This window comes from Pseudophryne corroboree, chromosome 12 (assembly GCF_028390025.1).
Source record: "Pseudophryne corroboree isolate aPseCor3 chromosome 12, aPseCor3.hap2, whole genome shotgun sequence".
In the NCBI taxonomy this organism is placed as follows: Eukaryota; Metazoa; Chordata; class Amphibia; order Anura; family Myobatrachidae; genus Pseudophryne; species Pseudophryne corroboree.
The window spans coordinates 37,827,653-37,855,071 of NC_086455.1; the positions used below are offsets into that span (position 1 = coordinate 37,827,653).

Consider the following 27,419-nt stretch of genomic DNA (forward strand, 5'->3'; position numbering starts at 1 on the left):
CAGTGATGTTTATCCCTTAGGTCTCAAATATTAATATCATCAAATATTCTTAGTGTTCATTCTAGCACCCTGCACCTGTCACAACCTGTGCAGTTAGTCTTACCTGCTTGGGGTGTTGCTGTCTGCTCTGGTGCTCCTAGCACACTCTGGTCTGTATCTTAGCACAGAGGTTACAGAGCAGTGTGCGCTAGAAGCACCAGAGCAGAAAGCGACACCCCAGGCAGGAAAGATTAACTGCACGGGTTGTGACAGGTGCAGGGTGCTAGAATGAACCCAAATTCTCAACTTCTTACAGTATTAAACCATGTGCTTATATTATACTAGAATTCTCAAACATCAATAAAAAAACAAAGCCATTCACGAACAGAAGCACAACATAAAGACATCCAAACAGTAAAGTGTGATCTTACTTAAAACTAATTACTACAAGTAAACAATTGTAGATGAAGTACCAATATTCTCAAGCTAATTACAAGGCGGAGGGAAAGGGGGAAACAAAATAACCTAGCAGGATGGTTATTGACTTCCAACAAAATGATGAACCCTACTGTGTAAGTGTTTGCATATACACGTGTTTAAGGAAGACTAGATGGGCCAAGTGGTTCTTATCTGCCATCAAATCCTATATATTGTGTGTTTATGTAAATTGAGCATTTACTGGCCTAATTATAAATAATTAAAGCCAAAATTCTTAACACTGTCCCCTGACAGGTAGAATACTTAAGTGTCCTGTAAAATGCACAGCCCCGGTGAGCAGGCGGCTTTACAGAGGAGGATTTGCCCAAGCAGTCCCAGGAACTGCGCAGCTCCGTGTAATGGCGGCTGACAAGGAGTGAGGGAGAGATATGCAGCTCCAGGGTGGGAACATTTACCCAAATGGCACCCTGGGGGAGGGGCTACAGGTTAGGCCTTATCCCCCTGCTGGCTTTCCCACCGGGCACTGCGGGATATAATAAAAATAAGAATTTACTTACCGATAATTCTATTTCTCGTAGTCCGTAGTGCTGGGAACTCCGTAAGGACCATGGGAATAGCGGCTCCGCAGGAGACTGGGCACAAAAGTAAAGCTTTAGGACTACCTGGTGTGCACTGGCTCCTCCCCCTATGACCCTCCTCCAAGCCTCAGTTAGGATACTGTGCCCGGACGAGCGTACACAATAAGGAAGGATTTTGAATCCCGGGTAAGACTCATACCAGCCACACCAATCACACCGTACAACTTGTGATCTGAACCCAGTTAACAGCATGATAACAGAGGAGCCTCTGGAAAGATGGCTCACAACAACAATAACCCGATTTAGTTAACAATAACTATGTACAAGTATTGCAGACAATCCGCACTTGGGATGGGCGCCCAGCATCCACTACGGACTACGAGAAATAGAATTATCGGTAAGTAAATTCTTATTTTCTCTGACGTCCTAGTGGATGCTGGGAACTCCGTAAGGACCATGGGGATTATACCAAAGCTCCCAAACGGGTGGGAGAGTGCGGATGACTCTGCAGCACCGAATGAGAGAACTCCAGGTCCTCCTCAGCCAGGGTATCAAATTTGTAGAATTTAGCAAACGTGTTTGCCCCTGACCAAGTAGCTGCTCGGCAAAGTTGTAAAGCCGAGACCCCTCGGGCAGCCGCCCAAGATGAGCCCACCTTCCTTGTGGAATGGGCTTTTACAGATTTTGGCTGTGGCAGGCCTGCCACAGAATGTGCAAGCTGAATTGTACTACAAATCCCACGAGCAATAGTCTGCTTAGAAGCAGGAGCACCCAGCTTGTTGGGTGCATACAGGATAAACAGGGAGTCAGATTTTCTGACTCCAGCCGTCCTGGAAACATATTTTCAGGGCCCTGACAACGTCCAGCAACTTGGAGTCCTCCAAGTCCCTAGTAGCCGCAGGCACCACAATAGGCTGGTTCAGGTGAAACGCTGAAACCACCTTAGGGAGAAATTGTGGACGAGTCCTCAATTCTGCCCTGTCCGTATGAAAAATCAGGTAAGGGCTTTTATAAGATAAAGCCGCCAATTCTGACACGCGCCTGGCCGAAGCCAGGACCAACAGCATGACCACTTTCCATGTGAGATATTTCAAATCCACAGATTTAAGCGGTTCAAACCAATGTGATTTTAGGAACCCCAAAACTACATTGAGATCCCAAGGTGCCACTGGAGGCACAAAAGGAGGCTGTATATGCAGCACCCCCTTGACAAACGTCTGCACTTCAGGAACTGAAGCCAGTTCTTTCTGGAAGAAAATCGACAGGGCCGAAATCTGAACCTTAATGGATCCTAATTTTAGGCCCATAGACACTCCTGTTTGCAGGAAATGCAGGAATCGACCCAGTTGAAATTCCTCCGTTGGGGCCTTCCTGGCCTCGCACCACGCAACATATTTCCGCCAAATGCGGTGATAATGCTTTGCGGTCACATCCTTCCTGGCTTTGATCAGGGTAGGAATGACTTCTTCCGGAATGCTTTTTTCCTTCAGGATCCGGCGTTCAACCGCCATGCCGTCAAACGCAGCCGCGGTAAGTCTTGGAACAGACAGGGTCCTTGCTGGAGCAGGTCCCTTCTTAGAGGTAGAGGCCACGGGTCCTCTGTGAGCATCTCTTGAAGTTCCGGGTACCAAGTCCTTCTTGGCCAATCCGGAGCCACGAGTATAGTTCTTACTCCTCTCCGTCTTATAATTCTCAGTACCTTGGGTATGAGAGGCAGAGGAGGGAAACGCATACACTGACTGGTACACCCATGGTGTTACCAGAGCGTCCACAGCTATTGTCTGAGGGTCCCTTGACCTGGCGCAATACCTGTCCAATTTTTTGTTGAGGCGGGACGCCATCATGTCCACCTTTGGTTTTTTCCAACGGTTTACAATCACGTGGAAGACTTCTGGGTGAAGTCCCCACTCTCCCGGGTGGAGGTCGTGCCTGCTGAGGAAGTCTGCTTCCCAGTTGTCCACTCCCGGAATGAACACTGCTGACAGTGCTATCACATGATTTTCCGCCCAGCGAAGAATCCTTGCAGCTTCTGCCATTGCCCTCCTGCTTCTTGTGCAGCCCTGTCTGTTCACGTGGGCGACTGCCGTGATGTTGTCCGACTGGATCAGCACCGGCTGACCTTGAAGCAGAGGTCTTGCTTGGCTTAGGGCATTGTAAATGGCCCTCAGCTCCAGGATATTTATGTGAAGTGATGTCTCCAGGCTTGACCACAAGCCCTGGAAATTTCTTCCCTGTGTGACTGCTCCCCAGCCTCGCAGGCTGGCATCCGTGGTCACCAGGACCCAGTCCTGAATGCCGAAACTGCGGCCCTCTAGAAGATGAGCACCCTTGTCTTTGGGGACAGGGTTATCCGCTGATGCATCTGAAGATGCGATCCGGACCATTTGTCCAGCAGGTCCCACTGGAAAGTTCTTGCGTGGAATCTGCCGAAAGGGATTGCTTCGTAGGAATCCACCATTTTTCCCAGGACCCTTGTGCATTGATGCACTGACACTTGGCCTGGTTTTAGGAGGTTTCTGACTAGTTCGGATAACTCCCTGGCTTTCTCCTCCAGGAGAAACACCTTTTTCTGGACTGTGTCCAGGATCATCCCTAGGAAAAGAAGACGTGTCGTCGGGATCAGCTGCGATTTTGGAATATTGAGAATCCAACCGTGCTGCCGCAACACTACTTGAGATAGTGCTACCCCGACTACCAATTGTTCCCTGGATCTTGCCTTTATCAGGAGATCGTCCAAGTACGGGATAACTAAAACTCCCTTCCTTCGAAGGAGTATCATCATTTCGGCCATTACCTTGGTAAAGACCCGGGGTGCCGTGGACAAACCAAACGGCAGCGTCTGAAACTGATAGTGACAGTTCTGTACCACAAACCTGAGGTATCCTTGGTGAGAAGGGTAAATTGGGACATGGAGGTAAGCCTCCTTGATGTCCAAAGACACCATATAATCCCCTTCTTCCAAGTTCGCAATCACCGCTCTGAGTGACTCCATCTTGAATTTGAACCTGTGTATGTAAGTGTTCAAGGATTTCAGATTTAAAATAGGTCTCACCGAGCCGTCCGGCTTCGGTACCACAAACAGCGTGGAATAATACCCCTGTCCCTGTTGCAGGAGGGGTATCTTGATTATCACCTGCTGGGAATACAGCTTGTGAATGGCTTCCAATACCGCCTCCCTGTCGGAGGGAGACGTCGGTAAAGCAGACTTTAGGGGAGTGCCTGAGTCCGCTTGTAAAGCCCCAGCGTCATGCTGAGGACTTGGCAGAAAACGGGAGAGGGCTTCTGTTCCTGGGAACTGGCTGTTTGCTGCAGCCTTTTTCCTCTCCCTCTGCCACGGGGCAGAAATGAGGAGCCTTTTGCCCGCTTGCCCTTATGGGGCCGAAAGGACTGCGCCTGATAATACGGCGTCTTCTTATGTTGAGAGGCTACCTGGGGTAAAAATGTGGATTTCCCAGCAGTTGCCGTGGCCACCAGGTCTGATAGACCTACCCCAAATAACGCCTCCCCTTTGTAAGGCAATACTTCCATATGCCTTTTGGAATCAGCATCACCTGACCACTGCCTCGTCCATAACCCTCTTCTGGCAGAAATGGACAGCGCACTTACTCTTGATGCCAGTCGGCAAATATCCCTCTGTGCATCACGCATATATAGAAATGCATCTTTCAAATGCTCTATAGTCAGTAATATACTGTCCCTATCTAGGGTATCAATATTGTCAGTCAGGGAATCCGACCAAGCCACCCCCAGCACTGCACATCCAGGCTGAGGCGATTGCTGGTCGCAGTATAACACCCGTGTGAGTGTATATACATTTTAGGATATTCTCCTGCTTTCTGTCAGCAGGTTCCTTAAGGGCGGCCCTATCAGGAGACGGTAGTGCCACCTGTTTTGACAAACGTGTGAGCGCTTTATCCACCTTAGGGGGTGTTTCCCAACGTGCCCTATCCTCTGGCGGGAAGGGGTATGATGCTAATAACCTTTTAGGAATTATCAGTTTATCATCGGGGGAAACCCACGCTTCATCACACACTTCATTTAATTCCTCAGATGCAGGAAAAACTACATGCAGTTTTTTCTCACCAAACATAATACCCTTTTTAGTGGTACTTGTATTATCAGAAATATGTAAAACATTTTTCATAGCATCAATCATGTAACGTGTGGCCCTACTGGAAGTCACATTCGTCTCTTCATCGTCGACACTGGAGTCAGTATCCGTGTCGGCGTCTGTATCTGCCATCTGAGGTAACGGGCGTTTTAGAGCCCCTGATGGCTTTTGAGACGCCTAGACAGGCACGAGCTGAGTAGCCGGCTGTCTCATGTCATCAACCGTCTTTTATAAAGAGCTGACACTGTCACGTAATTCCTTCCATAAGCTCAGCCACTCCGGTGTCGACTCCCTAGGGGGTGACATCTCCATTACAGGCAATTGCTCCGCCTCCACACCATTTTCCTCCTCATACATGTCGACACAATCGTACCGACACACAGCACACACACAGGGAATGCTCTGATAGAGGACAGGACCCCACTAGCCCTTTGGGGAGACAGAGGGAGAGTATGCCAGCACACACCAGAGCGCTATATATATATATACAGGGATAACCTTATAGAAGTGTTTTTCCCCTTATAGCTGCTGTTTTATTTATACTGCGCCTAATTAGTGCCCCCCTCTCTTGTTTTAACCTTTTCTGTAGTGCAGGACTGCAGGGGAGAGTCAGGGAGACGTCCTTCCAGCGAAGCTGTGAGGGAAAATGGCGCCCGTGTGCTGAGAAGATAGGCTCCGCCCCCTTCTCGGCGGACTTTTCTCCCGCTTTTTGCTGTATTCTGGCAGGGGTTAAAATACATCCATATAGCCCTGGGGGTTATATGTGATGTATTTTCGCCAGCCAAGGTGTTTCTATTGCTGCTCAGGGCGCCCCCCCCCCAGCGCCCTGCACCCTCAGTGACCGGAGTGTGAAGTGTGCCAGAGGAGCAATGGCGCACAGCTGCAGTGCTGTGCGCTACCTTGGTGAAGACTGATGTCTTCTGCCGCCGATTTTCCGGACCTCTTCTTGCTTCTGGCTCTGTAAGGGGGCCGGCGGCGCGGCTCTGGGACCGGACTCCGAGGCTGGGCCTGTGTTCGGTCCCTCTGGAGCTAATGGTGTCCAGTAGCCAAGAAGCCCAAGCTGGCTGCAAGCAGGCAGGTTCGCTTCTTCTCCCCTTAGTCCCTCGATGCAGTGAGCCTGTTGCCAGCAGGTCTCACTGAAAATAAAAAACCTAAAACTAAACTTTTACTAAGAAACTCAGGAGAGCCTCCTAGAATGCACCCTTCTCGGCCGGGCACAAAAATCTAACTGAGGCTTGGAGGAGGGTCATAGGGGGAGGAGCCAGTGCACACCAGGTAGTCCTAAAGCTTTACTTTTGTGCCCAGTCTCCTGCGGAGCCGCTATTCCCATGGTCCTTACGGAGTTCCCAGCATCCACTAGGACGTCAGAGAAAACGGGTTTCATGGAGATAAAAAAAACCACCTGTGCCCTGTGTCCCGATGGCTAGTGGAGCGGCTGCCCTTTACAGTGTCCACGCCAGCGCGCGCGGCCTGCCTCCCACGGCCGTGCTGGATCGCGATAACAGCGGGCTAAAGAGACCCCTTACCTCTCCATGTACCTGCGGCCACGCGATCCCGGAGGGCAGCGGCGAGTGTGTTTGACTGACTAAGAAAGACACCGGAGCCTCCGCTGTAGTTAGCCGGCACCCAGGGCGCGGGAGTATACAGCGCCGCTGGGGGAGTGATGGAGCTTCAGCAGGGGATGTCTGACTGACATCTAACACTGCTGCAGCCCTTGAAGTCTTCAGATTTCTGCTGAAATAGCTTATAATATGTGCTGCAAGAGCAGCCCTCCTGTTGATTGCCTGCCATCTGCATGGCACCTGAGCTCCTGTGCACGAAGGTGGGGTTATAGAGGAGGCGGCGGCGGCGCTGTGCATCTTGGGAACAGTCAAAGCTTTGAGCCTGTTGGTACCTCGGATCAAGATCCTACTCTACACCCCCTGATGTTAATCCTTGTGGAGCCCAGTGTACCCCGCAGCAGAAATTTCTGAAATCTTTTGAACAGGCGACGCACAGCAGTTGGCCTATCCAGAAATCAGACCGTTGTGTGTTGGGATGAACCAATGATAAGCCACAAGGTTGTGTTTATTTGCAAACCTGATGAAATTGACTGCACAAAGTAACCAGAGTTCAGGACTGAGGCCATAATGCTGCAGTCCCTCCGTAGATGGCTGTGTAGTTACTGATGTATAAATGCTCACATACTAAAACTGACAATTACTGTAAACAAGTAGCAGATACTTGCACGTTAGCAGCGGTCTGGCCAGCAGATCATGATGTGGAAACGTTGCCAGCAGTGTCTAACTAAAATTGCAACATATATGGTCGGCCGAACGGCTGGACCTATGACCAGCCTGGACACAAATGTCAGGGCACTCATCAGTCTAAATAAGCTCAAACCTAAAGTCAGCAACTGCAGCTGAAGGACGACCAAGATAAAAGCAAACCATCGCCTCCCCATCGCCCGCACCGATCTAATCATAAACGGCAGACAAAGAGCAAAAAAAGGCTACGGATTGCAAATTCATTTTGAGTGCTCTTCATTGGGCCCAGCAGTGCCAGGCTAGGATAAAAGGGTTCCTGATACACTGCAGATTAAATATAAGGGCTACCCATGTCAGGCCTGACAATCAATTCTGTGTTTCACCTTTGTTTATGGTCTATTGAAATGCACCTACCTTAATGTTCCATTCTCCCCCTTATCAAGGCTGGTAAATCGACTGTACAAACGTGTTATTTGGCTGTGAGAGACTGGAAAGAAGGAAATAAGCATTAGAAAACCTAATTAAACAAAATACTTTTACATTATACATTTAAAAAATACTACATCTAAGAAAACTGAAGTCAATTTGATGCAAACAGGACACAGAATTGGGGGAATTAAAAAAAAAAAAAGTTTGGAACTTTCTGCGCCAACTAAAAGAAAAGTAAACTTTGGAAATAAATGTAACGGGAATAATAGGGTGCCGTTATTCAGTAAAGCAGCAACAGACGCTTCTTCATAGGACGGTGGTGTTTGGGTGTGAATTCCTAGCTGCAGAAAGTCACAACAGTAACTATTATCTTAAATTATTAACAAAAATGTGAAGCTGTAGAAATAATTACCACAAACTGCAATATTACATCTGTAAAGTTTATTACACCATTTTCCTTGTCTAGTCGCACAGAAATGCTGTGATGCCATATTGATACCCCTTTCACACCACACAAATAACCCGTTATCGACCCGGTATAATCCCGGCTCTACGCGGGTCACTGTGCGGTGTCAAAGGGGTCAGTTCCGAATTCCCGGGTCGCCTGACCTGGTATTTCAACCCGGGGATAAAGAAGGGTTAATCCAGAGTTACCACCGGGTCAGGAGCAGCGTGAACGGGTTGCCGGACCTGCGCACAGTTTAGGCAGAGGCGGCATGGAGAGGATCTCATCTCCCAGCACCGCCTCCACACTCGATGCCGCCTCTGTCCCCACCTCCCCATGTCGGCATATTGCCGGGTCGGGAAGCCAGTGTGAAAGGGTCTAATCCCGGGTGCGACTCAGGAAGGACCCATTTGCAATACCTGGTTGTGACCCAACAATGCGTTGTGGAAGCAGCGCAAGAAAACAAGGCCGGCTGTCACTGGTTTAGTATGGTATACCGGCGGCCAGCATACCGGCGCCGGGATCCCAACCGCCGGCATACAGGCAGCTGGGCAAGCGGAAATGAGTCCCTTGCGGGCACGCTGCGGGCACAGTGGCGCGCTACGCTATTTATACTCCCTCCAGGGGGGTCGTGGCCGCCAAGAGGGAGAACAGGTGTCTATGCCGGGTGTCGGGATTCCGGCGCCGGTATACCGAGCGCCAGGATCCTAACAGCCAGCATACTGAATACCACCTGGCTGAAACTACTGGTGGCTGCCAGAGAATATAAGGACACACAGAAGCCGAACCCTGACCACACCACACAACTGAGCCTAAGGTAGGAAATCAAGAATTTACTTAATTTAATAATTATTGCTGCATTTCTCAATAAGAAACTTTTGGACTAGGCGTCTCATGATAAAAATGGCGATACTCTCAGACGCTGTGATTCACGAAAGTTTGAGAACCACCGACCTAGACATTGTGAACTTCAATGCAAGGTCAGAAACTTAAAATAGTTTGATGCAGCTATTATATAATATATATCGGACACTGTGCTGTTACATGATAGGATTCTTCAGTTGATCAGATACATTAGTGTCCGAGCTCTGGGTGTATCCATAGGCACGTACAACTAATCCTACTGGCACATAATGAAAGCTATTACCCTGCACAATCAAGCAGAATAGGACAAGGTTCAACGATCACTGGGAGGTCACCTAAATCACCACTTAAGCGCCCTTACACCATGTTACACAAGCTCAACGTCAAGTGTAACCTTTAAGTGCTGTCACTTAAGAACATAATGGCAAGACTCTGATATTCCATAAACACACCTCCCACATACTGTTATATATAAGGATATTAGATGTCATTGAGTAATTATGACCATCTTGAAAAACGAGACCACAGCTGCTATGATAACAGCCTCACTACAATGACGACAGATCCTACAAATGACTGAGTGTCTGGCAAAGAACAAAGTGTCCTTCCATAATCACCCAAATGCTATTATAATGTTTATAAGACATAACACGCTTCTATCTCTTACACCATGGTCTGCCTTTGTGGTTTGCACAGTACATAATGTGAATTCTATTTGTGCTGGCTAAACCGTCAGCCAAGAACGACTTCCTGAAAAAAATAGCACCTACTGAACGGAAGGATCATTCTCCTGCTAAATCCCAACACTTTGCCTCCATACATAAGAACACACGAGACAGTACTCCTATAGGGTGGAAGGAAATTTAGCAAATTTAAGTAAAACGTGAAATAAGCCAAGTTAGCATTTTGGTTTACAAATACGATTTATTTCTAAACAATGGAAAGGACACGCTTTTGTTCCGTGAATTTATGTTCCGTGGAGAACTGATAACCTTATTACACAACTGCATATATTATACAAAGGAATTGCTAAGAATATAATGTGCTCAGCAAAGCAACCTCTGATACCCCAGGTTTTCATATCACTCTTCATGTGTCAGATAAAAGACAAAGCCAGAAACAAAATTAACTAGGCCCTAGATTTTTAGGATCTAAAAAAAAAAAAAAAAAAAAATAGGGTTTTTGTAATCCATGGTCTAAGATTTCATAGGTTTTAAAAATTTCAGTTTGGAAATTTAATAAGCTGTCCGAGAATAAAACAAAACCACGCAACATATGTCTGAAACACTGTGCTGTTATTATACCGCTTTCAGATCGCCAATGCCAGATCGCACCGGGGGAATTGGAGACGGGTCCTTCCCAGGTGCAACCAGCCACTGGACCCGGAGAACTGGCTTCCGTACCTGGCATATTGCCGGGTCGGGTTGCCATTGTGGCAGGGACCACGGCGGCATGGGGTGCGGAGTGGAGGCGACACTAGGAGATGAGATCTTCTCTGCGCCGCCTCTCCCTATGCAATGTACGGGAACCGGGAAACCCGTTTACGCTGCACCTGACCTGGTAATTGCCCAGGAATAACCCTTCTTTATTCCCGGGATAAATTACTGGGTCAGGCGACCCGGGAATGTGGGACTGACGCTGTCACACCACACAGCGACCCCGTGTCAGCCCGGCAATATACTGGGTTATTTGTGCGGTGTGAAAGGGGTATTACAGGTGTGTCCTGCTACTTCCTTTTGGCATTTGCTCCCGTGATGCAGTATGCCGCGGGAGGCTGTGACCCATTCATAGTCGCAGCTTTCCCACAGAAGCAGATGGATCGCGGGTGCGTATGCCCGTACCAATGATATTTTGAAACCAGCAGTCGCAGTGTGTACGCTATACAGCAAGGCCGTATCAGGACACATCTGTATATAGCTAATTTGAGATCCTAAAACTGAGGAGGTCATTTTAGGTTGTGTAGAATGAAGTAGGTCACAGGTTCTCAAACTCGGTCCTCAGGACCCCACACAGTGCATGTTTTGCAGGTCTCCTCACAGAATCACAAGTGAAATAATGAGCTCCATCTGTGGACCTTTTAAAATGTGTCAGTAAGTAATTAATACACCTGTGCACCTGCTGGGTTACCTGCAAAACATGCACTGTGTGGGGTCCTGAGGACCGAGTTTGAGAACCACTGAAGTAGGTAATTCCCTGGCACATAAAAGGATACAAATTCTGAGTGTAGTGAGAAAATAAGAATTTACTTACCGATAATTCTATTTCTCGGAGTCCGTAGTGGATGCTGGGGTTCCTGAAAGGACCATGGGGGGGTAGCGGCTCCGCAGGAGACAGGGCACAAAAAGTAAAGCTTTACGATCAGGTGGTGTGTACTGGCTCCTCCCCCTATGACCCTCCTCCAAGCCTCAGTTAGGATACTGTGCCCGGACGAGCGTACACAATAAGGAAGGATTTATGAATCCCGGGTAAGACTCATACCAGCCACACCAATCACACCGTACAACCTGTGATCTAAACCCAGTTAACAGTATGATAACAGAGGAGCCTCTGAAAGATGGCTCCCTACAACAATAACCCGAATTAGGTAACAATAACTATGTACAATTATTGCAGATAATCCGCACTTGGGATGGGCGCCCAGCATCCACTACGGACTCCGAGAAATAGAATTATCGGTAAGTAAATTCTTATTTTCTCTATCGTCCTAGTGGATGCTGGGGTTCCTGAAAGGACCATGGGGATTATACCAAAGCTCCCAAACGGGCGGGAGAGTGCGGATGACTCTGCAGCACCGAATGAGAGAACTCCAGGTCCTCCTTAGCCAGGGTATCAAATTTGTAGAATTTTACAAACGTGTTCTCCCCCGACCACGTAGCCGCTCGGCAGAGTTGTAATGCCGAGACCCCTCGGGCAGCCGCCCAAGAAGAACCCACCTTCCTTGTGGAGTGGGCTTTTACCGATTTTGGCTGTGGCAGGCCTGCCACAGAATGTGCAAGCTGAATCGTACTACAAATCCAGCGAGCAATAGTCTGCTTAGACGCAGGAGCGCCCAACTTGTTGGGAGCATATAGTATAAACAGTGAGTCAGATTTCCTGACTCCAGCTGTCCTTGAAATGTATATTTTTAAAGCTCTGACAACGTCCAACAACTTGGAGTCCTCCAAGTCGCTTGTAGCCGCAGGCACTACAATAGGCTGGTTCAGATGAAATGCTGACACCACCTTAGGGAGAAAATGCGGACGAGTCCGCAGTTCTGCCCTGTCCGAATGGAAAATCAGATATGGGCTTTTGTAAGATAAAGCTGCCAGTTCTGACACTCTCCTGGCCGAAGCCAGGGCTAGTAGCATGGTCACTTTCCATGTGAGATATTTCAAATCCACAGTTTTTAGTGGTTCAAACCAATGAGATTTGAGAAAGTCCAAAACAACATTGAGATCCCACGGTGCCACTGGAGGCACCACAGGGGGCTGTATATGCAGCACTCCCTTAACAAAAGTCTGGACTTCAGGAACTGAAGCCAATTCTTTCTGGAAGAAAATCAACAGGGCCGAAATTTGAACCTTAATAGATCCCAATTTGAGACCCATAGACAATCCTGATTGCAGGAAATGTAGGAATCGACCCAGTTGAAATTCCTCCGTCGGAGCACTCCGATCCTCGCACCACGCAACATATTTTCGCCAAATGCGGTGATAATGTTGCGCGGTTACTTCCTTCCTTGCTTTAATCAAAGTAGGAATGACTTCTTCCGGCATGCCTTTTTCCTTTAGGATCCGGCGTTCAACCGCCATGCCGTCAAACGCAGCCGTGGTAAGTCTTGAAACAGACAGGGACCCTGCTGAAGCAAGTCCCTTCTCAGAGGTAGAGGCCACGGATCTTCCGTGATCATCTCTTGAAGTTCCGGGTACCAAGTCCTTCTTGGCCAATCCGGAACCACTAGTATCGTTCTTACGCCTCTTTGCCGTATAATTCTCAATACTTTTGGTATGAGAGGCAGAGGAGGAAACACATACACCGACTGGTACACCCAAGGCGTTACCAGCGCGTCCACAGCTATTGCCTGCGGATCTCTTGACCTGGCGCAATACCTGTCCAGTTTTTTGTTGAGGCGAGACGCCATCATGTCCACCATTGGTCTTTCCCAACGGGTTACCAGCATGTGGAAAACTTCTGGATGAAGACCCCACTCTCCCGGGTGAAGGTCGTGTCTGCTGAGGAAGTCTGCTTCCCAGTTGTCCACTCCCGGGATGAACACTGCTGACAGTGCTATCACATGATTCTCTGCCCAGCGAAGAATCCTTGCAGCTTCTGCCATTGCACTCCTGCTTCTTGTGCCGTCCTGTCTGTTCACATGGGCGACTGCCGTGATGTTGTCCGACTGGATCAACACCGGTTTTCCTTGAAGCAGAGGTTCTGCCTGGCTTAGAGCATTGTAGATTGCTCTTAGTTCCAGAATGTTTATGTGAAGAGACGTTTCCAGGCTCGACCACACGCCCTGGAAGTTTCTTCCTTGTGTGACTGCTCCCCAGCCTCTCAGGCTGGCGTCCGTGGTCACCAGGATCCAATCCTGTATGCCGAATCTGCGGCCCTCCAATAGATGAGCACTCTGCAACCACCACAGAAGAGATACCCTTGTCCTTGGAGACAGGGTTATCCGCTGGTGCATCTGAAGATGCGACCCTGACCATTTGTCCAACAGATCCCTCTGGAAAATTCTTGCGTGGAATCTGCCGAATGGAATTGCTTCGTAAGAAGCCACCATTTTTCCCAGGACTCTTGTGCATTGATGTACAGACACCTTTCCTGGTTTTAGGAGGTTCCTGACAAGTTCGGATAACTCCTTGGCTTTTTCCTCCGGGAGAAAAACCTTTTTCTGAACCGTGTCCAGAATCATCCCTAGGAACAGCAGACGTGTTGTCGGAATTAACTGGGATTTTGGAATATTCAGAATCCACCCGTGCTGTTTTAGCACTTCTTGAGACAGTGCTAATCCCATCTCTAGCTGTTCTCTGGACCTTGCCCTTATTAGGAGATCGTCCAAGTATGGGATAATTAATACGCCTTTTCTTCGAAGAAGAATCATCATCTCGGCCATTACCTTGGTAAAGACCCGAGGTGCCGTGGACAATCCAAACGGCAGCGTCTGAAACTGATAGTGACAGTTCTGTACGACGAACCTGAGGTACCCCTGGTGTGAGGGGTAAATTGGAACGTGGAGATACGCATCCTTGATGTCCAAGGATACCATAAAGTCCCCTTCTTCCAGGTTCGCTATCACTGCTCTGAGTGACTCCATCTTGAACTTGAACTTCTTTATGTACAGGTTCAAGGATTTCAGATTTAGAATAGGTCTTACCGAGCCATCCGGCTTCGGTACCACAATTAGAGTGGAATAATAACCCTTTCCTTTTGCTCTCTTGTTTTTAAAGGAACGAAAGGGCTGCGGTTGAAAAGTCGGTGTCTTTTTCTGTTGGGGAGTGACTTGAGGTAAAAAGGTGGATTTCCCGGCTGTAGCCGTGGCCACCAAATCCTATAGACCGACACCAAATAACTCCTCCCCTTTATACGGCAAAACTTCCATATGCCGTTTTGAGTCCGCATCACCTGACCACTGTCGCGTCCATAAACTTCTTCTGGCCGAAATGGACATAGCACTTACCCGTGATGCCAGTGTGCAAATATCCCTCTGTGCATCACGCATATAAAGAAATGCATCCTTTATTTGCTCTAAAGACAGTAAAACATTGTCCCTATCCAGGGTATCAATATTTTCAATCAGGGACTCTGACCAAGCTACCCCAGCACTGCACATCCAGGCTGTCGCTATAGCTGGTCGTAGTATAACACCTGTATGTGTGTATATACTTTTTTGGATATTTTCCATCCTCCTATCTGCTGGATCTTTAAGTGCGGCCGTCTCAGGAGAGGGTAACGCCACTTGTTTTGATAAGCGTGTGAGCGCCTTGTCCACCCTAGGAGGTGTTTCCCAGCGCGCCCTAACCTCTGGCGGGAAAGGGTATAAAGCCAATAACTTCTTTGAAATTAGCATTTTTTTTTATCGGGGGCAACCCACGCTTCATCACACACCTCATTTAATTCATCTGATTCAGGAAAAACTATAGGTAGTTTTTTCACACCCCACATAATACCCTGTTTTGTGGTACCTGTAGTATCAGCAATATGTAACGCCTCCTTCATTGCCAAAATCATATAACGTGTGGCCCTACTGGAAAATACGGTTGATTCATCACCGTCGCCACTGGAATCAGTGCCTGTGTCTGGGTCTGTGTCGACCGACTGAGGCAAAGGGCGTTTTACAGCCCCTGACGGTGTTTGAGGCGCCTGGACAGGTGCTAATTGATTGTCCGGCCGTCTCATGTCGTCAAACGACTGCTTTAGCGTGTTGACACTATCCCGTAATTCCATAAATAAAGGCATCCATTCTGGTGTCGACCCCCTAGGGGGTGACATCCCCATATTTGGCAATTGCTCCGCCTCCACACCAATATCGTCCTCATACATGTCGACACACACGTACCGACCCACAGCAGACACACAGGGAATGCTCTTAAAGAAGACAGGACCCCACTAGCCCTTTGGGGAGACAGAGGGAGAGTTTGCCAGCACACACCAAAAAGCGCTATATATGACAGGGATAGCCTTATAATAAGTGCTCCCTGTATAGCTGCTTTAATAATATAATTTTGCCACAATTTTGCCCCCCCTCTCTTGTTTTACCCTGTTTCTGTAGTGCAGTGCAGGGGAGAGCCTGGGAGCCTTCCTGACCAGCGGAGCTGTGTGAGGAAAATGGCGCTGTGTGCTGAGGAGATAGGCCCCGCCCCTTTTTCGGCGGGCTCGTCTCCCGCTCTTTAGTGGATTCTGGCAGGGGTTAAATATCTCCATATAGCCCCCGGAGGCTATATGTGAGGTATTTTTAGCCAAAATAGGTTTTCATTTGCCTCCCAGGGCGCCCCCCTCCCAGCGCCCTGCACCCTCAGTGACTGCCGTGTGAAGTGTGCTGAGAGGAAAATGGCGCACAGCTGCAGTGCTGTGCGCTACCTTAAGAAGACTGAGGAGTCTTCTGCCGCCGATTCTGGACCTCTTCTCGTTTCAGCATCTGCAAGGGGGCCGGCGGCGAGGCTCCGGTGACCATCCAGGCTGTACCTGTGATCGTCCCTCTGGAGCTAATGTCCAGTAGCCAAGAAGCCAATCCATCCTGCACGCAGGTGAGTTCACTTCTTCTCCCCTAAGTCCCTCGATGCAGTGATCCTGTTGCCAGCAGGACTCACTGTAAAATAAAAAACCTAAGCTAAACTTTTCTAAGCAGCTCTTTAGGAGAGCCACCTAGATTGCACCCTTCTCGGCCGGGCACAAAAATCTAACTGAGGCTTGGAGGAGGGTCATAGGGGGAGGAGCCAGTACACACCACCTGATCGTAAAGCTTTACTTTTTGCGCCCTGTCTCCTGCGGAGCCGCTACCCCCCCATGGTCCTTTCAGGAACCCCAGCATCCACTAGGACGATAGAGAAAGTATTATAATAGGTTAGAACCTAAAGGGGATACACACAAAAGAGGTGTGCTGAGCGATCAAATACCGCCCAGCACGCCTCTCCCCACACTCTGCGCGATGTGTGCTGAGCGGGGAACAAGGGAATATGGGGGGGGGGGAGCGCTCACATCACATCACAGTGAAGTGAGCGATCTACTAGATTGGCATGGAGGCACAATCTAGTACCGCCGCGTGGGGCTGCGCATCGCTATGGGGATGGGGCATACACACGGAGAGGTCCGTGCTTAATTTCGAAGCAATCTAGTCAGATTGCTTCGAATTCAAGAACAGGTCTCTCAATCTAGTCAGACTGCTTAGAAATCAAGCACAGAGCTCTCCGTGTGTACAGACCCGCCTAGCACAGACCACTTCAGCACACATCTCTCCCCTGATCAACAGGCAGCGCGGAGTGCTGAGCGAGCGGGGGGGCGGCGCTCATTTCACCCAGCAGTGAAATAACCGATCTCACTAGATTTGGCATGCATGAGTCAGCGATAGTAACGCGCGGGACCGCGTATCGCTGTCGCCTGCACACGGAGATATGAGTGCTTCATTTCAAAGCAATCTGGCTAGATTGCTTCAGAATTAAGCACAGATCTCTCCGTTTGTATAACCCATAGATCGCTCATTTCACTGCTGTGTGAATTGAGCACCCCCCCAACTCCCCACAGCACACATCGTAATGTGTGCTGAGCGGTTTGTGCTAGACCGCTCAGCACACATCTCCCCAGTGTGTACAGTGCTTTAAAAATAAAGATAAACCACTGTGCTAGAACGGAGCAACAACACTTTCACTGCTCCCGGCTGAGACAGGCCATTATCACAGGTAATGCTGACCATGGACATATCAAATGAGTTGCAATTCTGCATGTTCATCAACATATAATGGATGCACCCTCACTGCAACCTGATATTTTCTAATCTGAGTCTAAAACACAAGAGTGAACAATGGCTTTGAATAAATTGCATTATGTTCTGACAGAGCAAACGCACATTGTTTGGCCAATTAGGCTTCAATTGGACAATAGGCAAATGTCAATTTGCTTTCAACTATTCCTTTATTACACAACTGCATATATTGTATGGCTCCGCAGACAGTACATGAGGTGAATTATAATAGGATTTTAATTACCTACCGGTAAATCCTTTTCTCGTAGTCCGTAGAGGATACTGGGGTTTCATTTAGTACCATAGGGTATAGACGGGTCTACTAGGAGCCATGGGCACTTTATGAAATTGAGTGTGTGGGCTGGCTCCTCCCTCTATGCTCCTCCTACCAGACTCAGTCTAGGAAACTGTGACCGAGGAGATGGACATACTTTGAGAGAAGGATATAAAAAGGATAGTGGGGAGATTCCAAACCAGAACACTTATAGGCCCTACACACATGCCGATATTCTGAAAGATATGAACGATCTCGTTCATAAATGAACGAGAACTCGTTCATATCTTTCAGTGTGGAGACTCCAGCGATGAACGATGAACGATGCGCGGCCCCGCACTCGTTCATCGCTGATCTCCCGTCGGCTGTGCATGCAGGCCAATATGGACGATCTCGTCCATATTTGCCTGCACTTCAATGCAGCCGGGTGACGGGGGGAGTGAAGAAACTTCACTCCCCCCGTCACTGCCCCCCCCCCCCCCCGCCGGGTTGCTCGTCGGCCGTATCGGCCGTCGGGCACCTCGGCGGCGCATCGCCGAGTGTGTAGGGCCCTTTAAACTAGAGGAAAGCCAAGCTAACCAAACATTAAACCAGGAACAGCAACAGCTGAACCAACAATACTTAACCAAGCAACAGTGCAGGAAGAAACAAAGCACTGGGCGGGCGCCCAGTATCCTCTACGGACTACGAGGAAAGGATTTACCGGTAGGTAATTAAAATCCTATATTCTCTTACGTCCTAGAGCAGTGGTTCTCAAACTCTGTCCTCAGGACCCCACACGGTTCACGTTTTCCATGTCACCCAGCAGCTGCACTGTACATCACTGTCACATTTTAAAAATCTACAGGTGACCTGCAAAACATGAACCAGGTGGGGTCCTGAGGACCAAGTTTGAGAACCTATTTCCTAGAGCAGTGGTTCTCAAACTCGGTTCTCAGGACCCCACACAGTGCATGTTTTGCAGGTAACCCATCAAGTGCACAGGTGTATTAATTACTCACTGACATTTTAAAAGGTCCACAGGTGGAGCTAATTATTTCACTTGTGATGCTGTGAGGAGACCTGCAAAACATGCACCGTGTGGGGTCCTGAGGAACGAGTTTGAGAACCTGTGTCCTAGAGGATACTGGGGTCCACATTAGTACCATGGGGATGTACCAAAGCTCCCAAACCGGGTGGGAGAGTGCTGAGGTGCCTGCAAAACTGATTGGCCTCTGAGGACCTTCAGTTTGGTCAAAGTATCGAACTTGTAGAAGTTAGCAAACGTGTTCGAACCTGACCAAGTACCTGCTCGGCAAGAGCTGTGAAGCCGAGATACCCCAGGCAGCCGCCCAGGAAGAGCCCACCGACCTAGTAGAGTGGGCCTGTACAGATTTTGGACACTGTAAACCTTCCATGGAATAAGCATGCTGGATAGCAAGTCTGATCTAGCGTGCAATAGTCTGCTTTGAAGCAGGAACCCAATTTTATTAGGATCATAGAGAACAAACAGCGAGTCAGATTTTCTGTGACGAGTTGTCCGCTTCACATAAATCTTCAAAGCCCTCACAACATCCAAGGATTTTGAAGTAGCAGAGGTGTCGGTAACCACCAGAACCACAATAGGTTGGTTGATACGAAATGCAGACACCACCTTTGGAAGAAATTGCTGATGAGTTCTGAGTTCAGCTCTATCTTCATGAAAAATCAAATGGGAGCTTTTGTGAGGCAACGCCCTCAGCTCCGACACACGTCTCGCAGAAGCCAAGGCCAACAGCGTGACGGCCTTCCACGTAAGAAACTTGACGTCAACATCCTGTAAAAGGCACAAACCATTCCGATTGCAGGAACTGCAACACCACGTTGAGATCCCAAGGTGCGGTAGGAGGCACAAAGGGCAGTTGGATGTGCAGAACCCCCTTCAAAAATGTCTGAACCTCAGGGAGACAAAGCAATTGTTTCTGGAAGAAAATAGATAAGGCCGAAATCTGGACTTTTATGGAGCCCAAACGTAGGCCCACATCCACACCTGATTGCAGAAAACAGGAGAAAACGACCCAATTGAAATTCCACCACAGAAAATTTCCTGTTCTCACACCAAGAGACGTATTTTTTCCAAATACAGTGGTAATCTTTAGACATTACCCACTTTCTGGCTTGGATCAGGGTTGGAATAACCCAATCCGGGATCATTTTCCGGGCTAGAATTTGACGCTCAACCTCCATGACGTCAAACGTAGCCATGGCAAGTCTTGATAGACGAACAGCCCCTGTTGGAGAAGGTCCTCGCAAAGAGGTAGAGGCCACAGGTCCTCTAGGAGCATCCCCAGTAGATCCGCGTACCAGACCCTTCTTGGCCAGCCCCGGGTGATGAGAATTGCTTGAATCTTTTCCCTTTTTATTCTTTTGAGAATCTTTGGGATCAATGGGAGTGGTGTAAACATGTAAACCATCTGGTAGACCCACGGAGTCACCAAGGCGTCCACCACTGCTTGTGGGTCCCTCGACCTGGAACAATACCGCTTTAGCTTCTTGTTGAGAGGAGAGGCCATCATGTCGATTTGTGGCAATCCCCACAGATGTGTCAAGCACCCGAACACCTCCGGGTAAAGGCCCCACTCTCCTGGGTGGAGGTCATGTGTGCTGAGGAAGTCTGCTTCCCAGTTGTCTACTTCCGACTGAAGATCACGGACAACGCCACAGCATGTCTTTCTGCCCAGAGGAGGATCCTTGTTACTTCTGACATTGCTGCTCTGCTCTTTGTTCCGCCTTGTCGGTTTATGTACGTTACTGCTGTCACATTGTCCGACTGAACTTGAATGGCTTGATCTTGAAGATGCGATGCCTGTAGAAGGGCGTTGTATACGGCCCTTAGTTCCAGAATGTTGAATGGAAGAATGGCTCCCCCACCTCTGAGGCTTGCGTCTGTGGTTAGCAGAATCAAATTTTGAACCCCGAACCTTCGGCCCTCGGTCAGATGAGAAGTCTGAAGTCACCACAGAAGAGAAATCCCGGCGTTTGGTGACAGACATATCCTCTGTGGCATGTGAAGATGCGATCCGGACCATTTGTTCAACAGATCCAGCTGGAAGGGCCTTGCATGAAACCTTCCGTACTGCAGTGCCTCGTAAGTGGCTACCATCTTTCCAAGAAGACAAATGCATAGATACACAAATATCCGGGTTTGTCGTAGAACATCACGCACCATCGACTGTATCACCAATGCCTTTTCCAATGGAAGGAATACCTTCTGTGCCCCCGTATCCAGTATCATCCCCCAGGAACGGAAGCCTCCGTGTTGGTTCCAGATGAGATTTTGGTAGGTTCAGAAACCATCCGTGATCCTGTAGTAGTCTGGTTGAGAGGACAATGTCGGCCAACAATCTCTCCCTGGATGGTGCTTTTATCAGCAGAGTGTCCAGGTACGGTATTATGTTCACTCCCTGTTTGCGGGGGAGAATCATCATCTCTGCCATTACCTTGGTGAACACCCTCGGTGCCGAAGAGAGGCCAAATGGCAGGGCCTGGAACTGGTAGTGACAGTCCTGCAAGGCAAACCTTAGATAAGCCTGATGAGGCAGCCAAATCGGAATATGAAGGTACGCATCCCTGATATCCAGAGACACCAAGAATTCCCCCTCCTCCAGACCTGAGATCACCGCTCTCAGAGACTCCATCTTGAACACCGGTTAAGTACGTGTTCAACGACTTGAGATTTAAAATGGGGCTTACCGAACAGTCCGGTTTTGGTACTACAAACAGGTTGGAATAATAACCCTGGTTTTGAAGTTGACATGGAACAGGAACAATGACCTGAGTCTGTGTCAGTTTTTGAATTGCTTCCTATAAAGTCATACTTGCTTCTTGAGAAGCTGGTAAGCCTGATTTGAAGAATCTGTGAGGTGGGAGTTCCTGAAACTCTGTAGCCCTGGGCTATAAGATCTTTGACCCAGTGAACCTGGCATGAAGTTGCCCATATGTGACTGAAGAATCTTAAACGTGCTCCCACCTGCCTGTCTTCCAGGCAGTGCGGTCCACCGTCAAGCTGAAGGCTTAGAGGAAGCAGAACCGGTGTTCTGTTCCTGTGAACCTGCAGTTGCTGGTTTTCTGGATTTACCTCTATTGCCTTTGAAGGCCGTAGAAGAACCCTTTGTTTTTGTTATTAAACTTTGTTGTCCGAAAGGACTGCAAAATTGGAGCAGAGTAGGTTTTCCTAGATGGGGGTGCTGTGGAAGGAAGGAATGTAGACTTACCCACCGTAGCCTTGAAAATCCACGTATCCAGTTCAGCTCCAAACAGGGCCTCACCTGTAAATGGTAGGTTTTCCACGCCTTTCTGGAATCCGCATCCACGGTCCACTGACGTAGCCATAGGCTCCTGCGAGCTGACATTGCCATGGCCGTGGAGCATGCATTGAGCAAACCTATTTCTTTTATGGCCTCTAACATAAAATTTGCAGAATCCTGTATATGCTGTAGGAGTAAAACTATTCCCCCCCCCCCCCCCGGACAAGGAATCTAACTTGTCAATTAGAGTACCTGACCATTTAGCAATGGCCCTAGTGATCCATGCGCAAGCAATAGTGGCTCTCTGGGCAACCCCAGCAGCTGTGTACAGAGATTTGAGAATGTTCTCAATTTTGCGGTCAGTCGTGTCCTTTTAGGCTGCCCCAGGGACAGGTAAGAGTATCTTTCGTTACAACCTAGAAACCGATGTGTCAACCGTCAGTGGGTTTTCCCATTTTTTTCCTATCATCCTGAATGTAAATGTAAAGGGTGTAAGCAATCTCTGTGGGATCTGAAACTTTTTATCAGGATTAACCCAGGTTTCTTCAAACAGAGAATTCAGAGATTTCTTTTGTACATTAAAATAAGATACCTCGTCCTCCTCTGTCACCTAATCAGGAATCTGCAGAATGGCTCTAATAGCTTCTATCAGAGCCTGCACCCCCTGTGACAGAGCTGCATCCCTCCCTACTGAGTACACCTCATCCTCCTCTACGAAATCAGTGTCAGCCTGAAGGATTTGAGCCAGTGTACGCTTTTGTGGATAAGTGGAAGGGGTCCGAGGCGCTGGTATGGTGCCTGAATCTCTATTCATCAGGTCATCCACAGACTGCATCTCTTTCTTATTCTGGGACAATTTGTTAGAAATAGGCGAGATCATCCCTTTTAGTGAATCCAACCATGCTGGTTCGGACCCACTAGCCGCAGTGTGTTCTATCCAGAGTACACTGTAGTTATCCTCCTGGGGGAAGGAAAACACTCCGCCGTGCATGAAACACTCCTTTGACATTGTAAATGTGAAATCACACCCCACAGAAAAGGTTAAGCACAAGTAACCCCCACAGAGCCCTGCTAGGAAGACGGAGTAAATTGGAGCCAGCCACACAGCACCCATACTGATAAATGCAAGATTAGCAGGGTCGCAGACTAAGTACCCTGATAGGTGCTTAGTACACTAATAACGCTCCCCCCCCTCCCCTTGCTATGACCCCCTGGTACCCCTGAGGTAATCTGGAGTCCCTCAGGAGGAGCTGTGCTTCTCTAACAGTCTGTCACTGTGGAACTGCAGAGGGAAAATGGCGCTGATGAGCTGCTGGATCCGCTCATAGTGAAGCCCCGCCCCCTCAATGGCTCACGGTCTTCCCATTTTTATTTTTATTTTTTTTAATACTGGCTGTGGTGTTTGATGCTGAAAACAGTGAACCAGGGTCCCTGTAAGCGTATTGCCAGTGTGGGTACAGATGTAGATGGCTCAGCTCGCCCCCTCATAAGCAGTGCAGCCGCACTGTTCTGAGCCTGGAGACACAGCCTGCTCTCAGAGCAATGCTCCGTACCCTCATGCTGCCATAATAGCCGGCGACCCGCTAACCGGGACGCCAACATAGTACTAACCACTCTTCTGTCTTCTGGCTATGTTAGGGGTGGAGGTGTGCTGTGGATATGCTCGCAGTGGTGGGGCTTGCGAATGGTTCCCTCAGGAGCTCAGTGTCCTGTCAGCATGGAACGGGACCATTAACCCTATAGGAGGTTGGGTCGTTCCACCCCCCCCAAGTCCCATGAAGCAGGTAGGCTGGTGCCAACCAGAACAGCCTGAAAATAACAAACAGAAAAATAAATGCAGAAAACTCTTAAGGAGCTTCCAGAAACGTGACCGGCTCCTCCTGGCACATTTTCTAAACTGAGTCCGGTAGGAGAGGCATAGAGGGAGCGCACATTAGTGATTTTTTAAAGTACCCAAGGCGGGTGTGGTATGAGTTGCCGACGGCCGGGTCCCCTGTGGCAAGCATACCAGCACCGGGATCCCTAACGCCAGCTTGCCAACAGCGGGGCGAGCGCAAATGAGCCCCTTGCTGGCTCCTTGCGCTCCCCACACTGCGGGCACGGTGGCGCACTGTGCCACACTATATTCTCCCTCAAGAGGGGTCGTGGACCCCCAAAATGGAGAAAAGGTGTCGGTGCGCCGGCATACTGTGCGGCGGGATCCCAACAACCCGTATACCGAATACCACCCCCCAAGGCTCCTACTGGACCAGTCTATACCCCATGGTACTAATGTGAACCTCAGTATCCTCTTGGACGTAAAATAAATTTTATTTTATGTATTTTAAGTTTTTCACTAAAGCTGAATCAATAATCAACACACTTGGTCATTCCTATTTGACCATACTAGATTCTACAGGCTCCCATATATGCCTATATTATACCTCTTTCAGACAAACAGAAGTTACCGGATGAAGCAGTTCCACCCGGTAATTTCATCAAACACACAGGTCCTTTTTCTGTATGAAAGGGTCGACCCGTGTTGTAATTCCCAGGACTTCAATCCCGGAATCTACCAGGGTCGGAGACACGGGAATTTCGACACGGGTTGACCCTTTCACACAGACAAAATACCAGTGTTGATCTGCAAATAACCAGGTTGAAATGCACAACCCGGTAATCTGCATGTCTGAGTGAAAGGGGGGGGTAAGGCAGGGCCTGGCATTGAAATGCCAGGTAGCTGCCAGGACTTTCAGACTTATGTCTGAAAGTGGTATTATTTAGCAAACCAACCAAATGGCAATTTGCACACAACTGTGCACAAGGAGCTGTAACACGCAGACATGGAAGGGCAGAGACTAAACTAGAATGAACAGACAAGGCAATAACAGAATGTTAAAACGATGCAGCAAAGTAATGTTGTACATCAGGTTCCTGGTCTATGTGCATAAGGTGATAGCCCAGTACACGATTTAAAGCATTATATTAGTAGTAATAGGCACTGGGGCGTCTGTAGAGAGGAGGAGGAGGCCTGTCTACAGTCTCCTTCAGACCCCCACCACCACTCTATAGCCGACAGCAGGCACTAGGGTCACTAGCACCGTCCAAGAATCTAGTGTGCATGCGCAGAACTACAGGAAAATGGTGTGGGGGCCATTTGCCAGTGATTTTTATACTGCGCATGTGTGAAAACCCGGGAAAATGGGCGCTGTGCCACTCTCCCAGTGATTTCTGAAGCGCTGCTGCTGCAACACAGGTCTCTGGAGGGTATTGAAAAAAAATGGGTACAGGCTGTAAGGTGTATGCCACCCCGTACCCTGGGGACCCATGTGCACAGCACACACTGCACCAATTATAAATACACCAGTGGACAGGCAACCAGATTCCCTTCTGGGCCTTACTGGGTGGCCCACTAACCTTCAAAAAGGGCCACACATTACCCCTAATCTCAATAATAAGGTAAAAGAATACACCTAATCAATAAAAGTGACACCTGTGATAAGATACCAGCTGGGCTTTTAAACAAGTGGTACAATATATATATATATATATATATATATATATATATATATATATATATATATATATATATATAAATAAAGCAAGTAGAAGCTGGGGCTGCACGTAAAGCTTGGCGGGCCACCTGATGCCCCCCACTATTTTTTGGGATTGCTACACAGGGGCAGTCAGGAGTAAGTGCAGATAATAAAGCCATGTAGAACTACAAAGCTCAGCAGAACACACTGTTGAGCATTTCCCCAGAACCTGTCAGCCCAATAGTTACAGAGAACGCACTAGTAAGTAGAGAGGTGACATGGGAGGTACAGGACAGGCTAATATGAGCCATCTAAAATAAATGATATGGGGACATTAGGGAGGAAATAACAGAAATTAATAAAACAACAGTAAGGAGCCAGCGGAGATAGGGAGCGGGCAGCTGAGAGTGAACTATGGCCAATGACAGCAGACATAGGAAACCTAGAGCATATACGCGGCCTATGCACCACTGACACTGCCGGGCAGCGGGTTACCCACGTCCCCCTACGCCCTCCCCCCGATATAATCACTCACAGCCGGTCTCCTTCTTGATCTCCTCTATCTCCTCGTCCCGCAGCAGAGTAGACGCCCGGGAGCCCATACTGAGCACTGGCACTTCCGGTACACAGCCTAGCCTGGCAGTATACTACAGCAGCCGGCAGCCGGCCTCTGCTATTTATAAGGTAGGCGGAGCCACAGGAGTACCTGTAAGCCACGCCTACCCGTACCCGTGGTAACTACACTCCCCGCAGTGATGCCGGTAAAGACAGCCCCTCCCATCATAGGTCAGGCGGACGGTGGGCGTGTCTCTCCTGCTCTCACAGCCGCGTCGCCGGCCTGCGTGTGCAATGCGCATGCTCGCAGCGGTGGCGCGCGCAGCTCACTGACTTCTTTCATAAAAACATAAACAGAGGAATAAGAAGCTGGCCGAATAAGAAGCTAACTTCAGCCTCGTGGACGTATGTGTGTGCTGTTATTACATGATACACGTTTTTCCCCGGCACTGCTCTGAGTAATATGTATGTACAAGTAGGTTGGGAGCAGGATCTGGCGTGTTTATGTGTAAATAAATCGGAGCAGAGTAACAGTCAATACGTGTCATAGATCGTGACAGTAATAATATGCATCAACCTTTCCATAGTTTATTTACTGACACTCTGCTCTACATGGATGCGTTGCCAATGTCCCTATTCCCGTATTTGGGAAGTAAAAATAACTTATTTGTATTTACAACACATGTAAAACAACGTGCAGGCATTTTTTTTTAAGAACATGGTAACAATGGGCAAAGGCAGGGGGGTTTCTAGTTGCCCAGAAACTCCCCTCCCGTTGCCCAGCGGCTCAAATTATGACCACAATAGTTTATAATGCGATTAGTAGAATTGCCGCCATAACATGCAGTTTAAGTGGCAGAACAGAGCTGATGCACGTGCCCAGAGTGGTAGCAGCTTCTTCTATTCATTTTATTACTGTATCTCTTACTAAAGGAAAACAACTGGTTGCAAAATAGGAGGGTATCCTATTATCCACGATCTGTTTACGCCTGGTGAAAACAGCAGTATATCGCAATTAATAACGGATGGTCATTTTTGCGGTATCCTATTACAGTCCGTTTTCATCGGGCAGGGCGAAAACGGACCCCCGTTCCAGCAATAACACATGGGATCGGGGATAAGTCCCCGATCCCATGTGTTATCATGGCTCCAGCAGCTGTTCATTGCGGATTATGCTTTGGTGTCTGAGGCACCCGAATAATAATCAGTGATAAGTGCCGGCATCGGGGGAAGGAGCTTGCCGCACTTGGGGCAAAACAATTACCTGCTTTCATCGACCGCGG

At 48.6% G+C, this 27,419-nt stretch overlaps 1 protein-coding gene across 1 annotated transcript in view; it reads right to left on the bottom strand.

Moving 5' to 3' along the window:
• CHP1 (calcineurin like EF-hand protein 1) overlaps positions 1-26,268 on the bottom strand; it is a 55,701-nt gene extending 29,433 nt beyond the window's left edge. Inside the window, exons 1-2 of the mRNA XM_063947348.1 lie at positions 26,117-26,268; positions 7,767-7,839 (exon numbers count right to left, since the gene is read on the bottom strand). Coding sequence (XP_063803418.1) covers positions 7,767-7,839; positions 26,117-26,183 — 140 coding nt within the window. The 5' untranslated portion in view covers positions 26,184-26,268. The remainder of the gene's footprint in view (positions 1-7,766; positions 7,840-26,116) is intronic.
• Between the last annotated feature and the right edge of the window lie 1,151 nt (positions 26,269-27,419).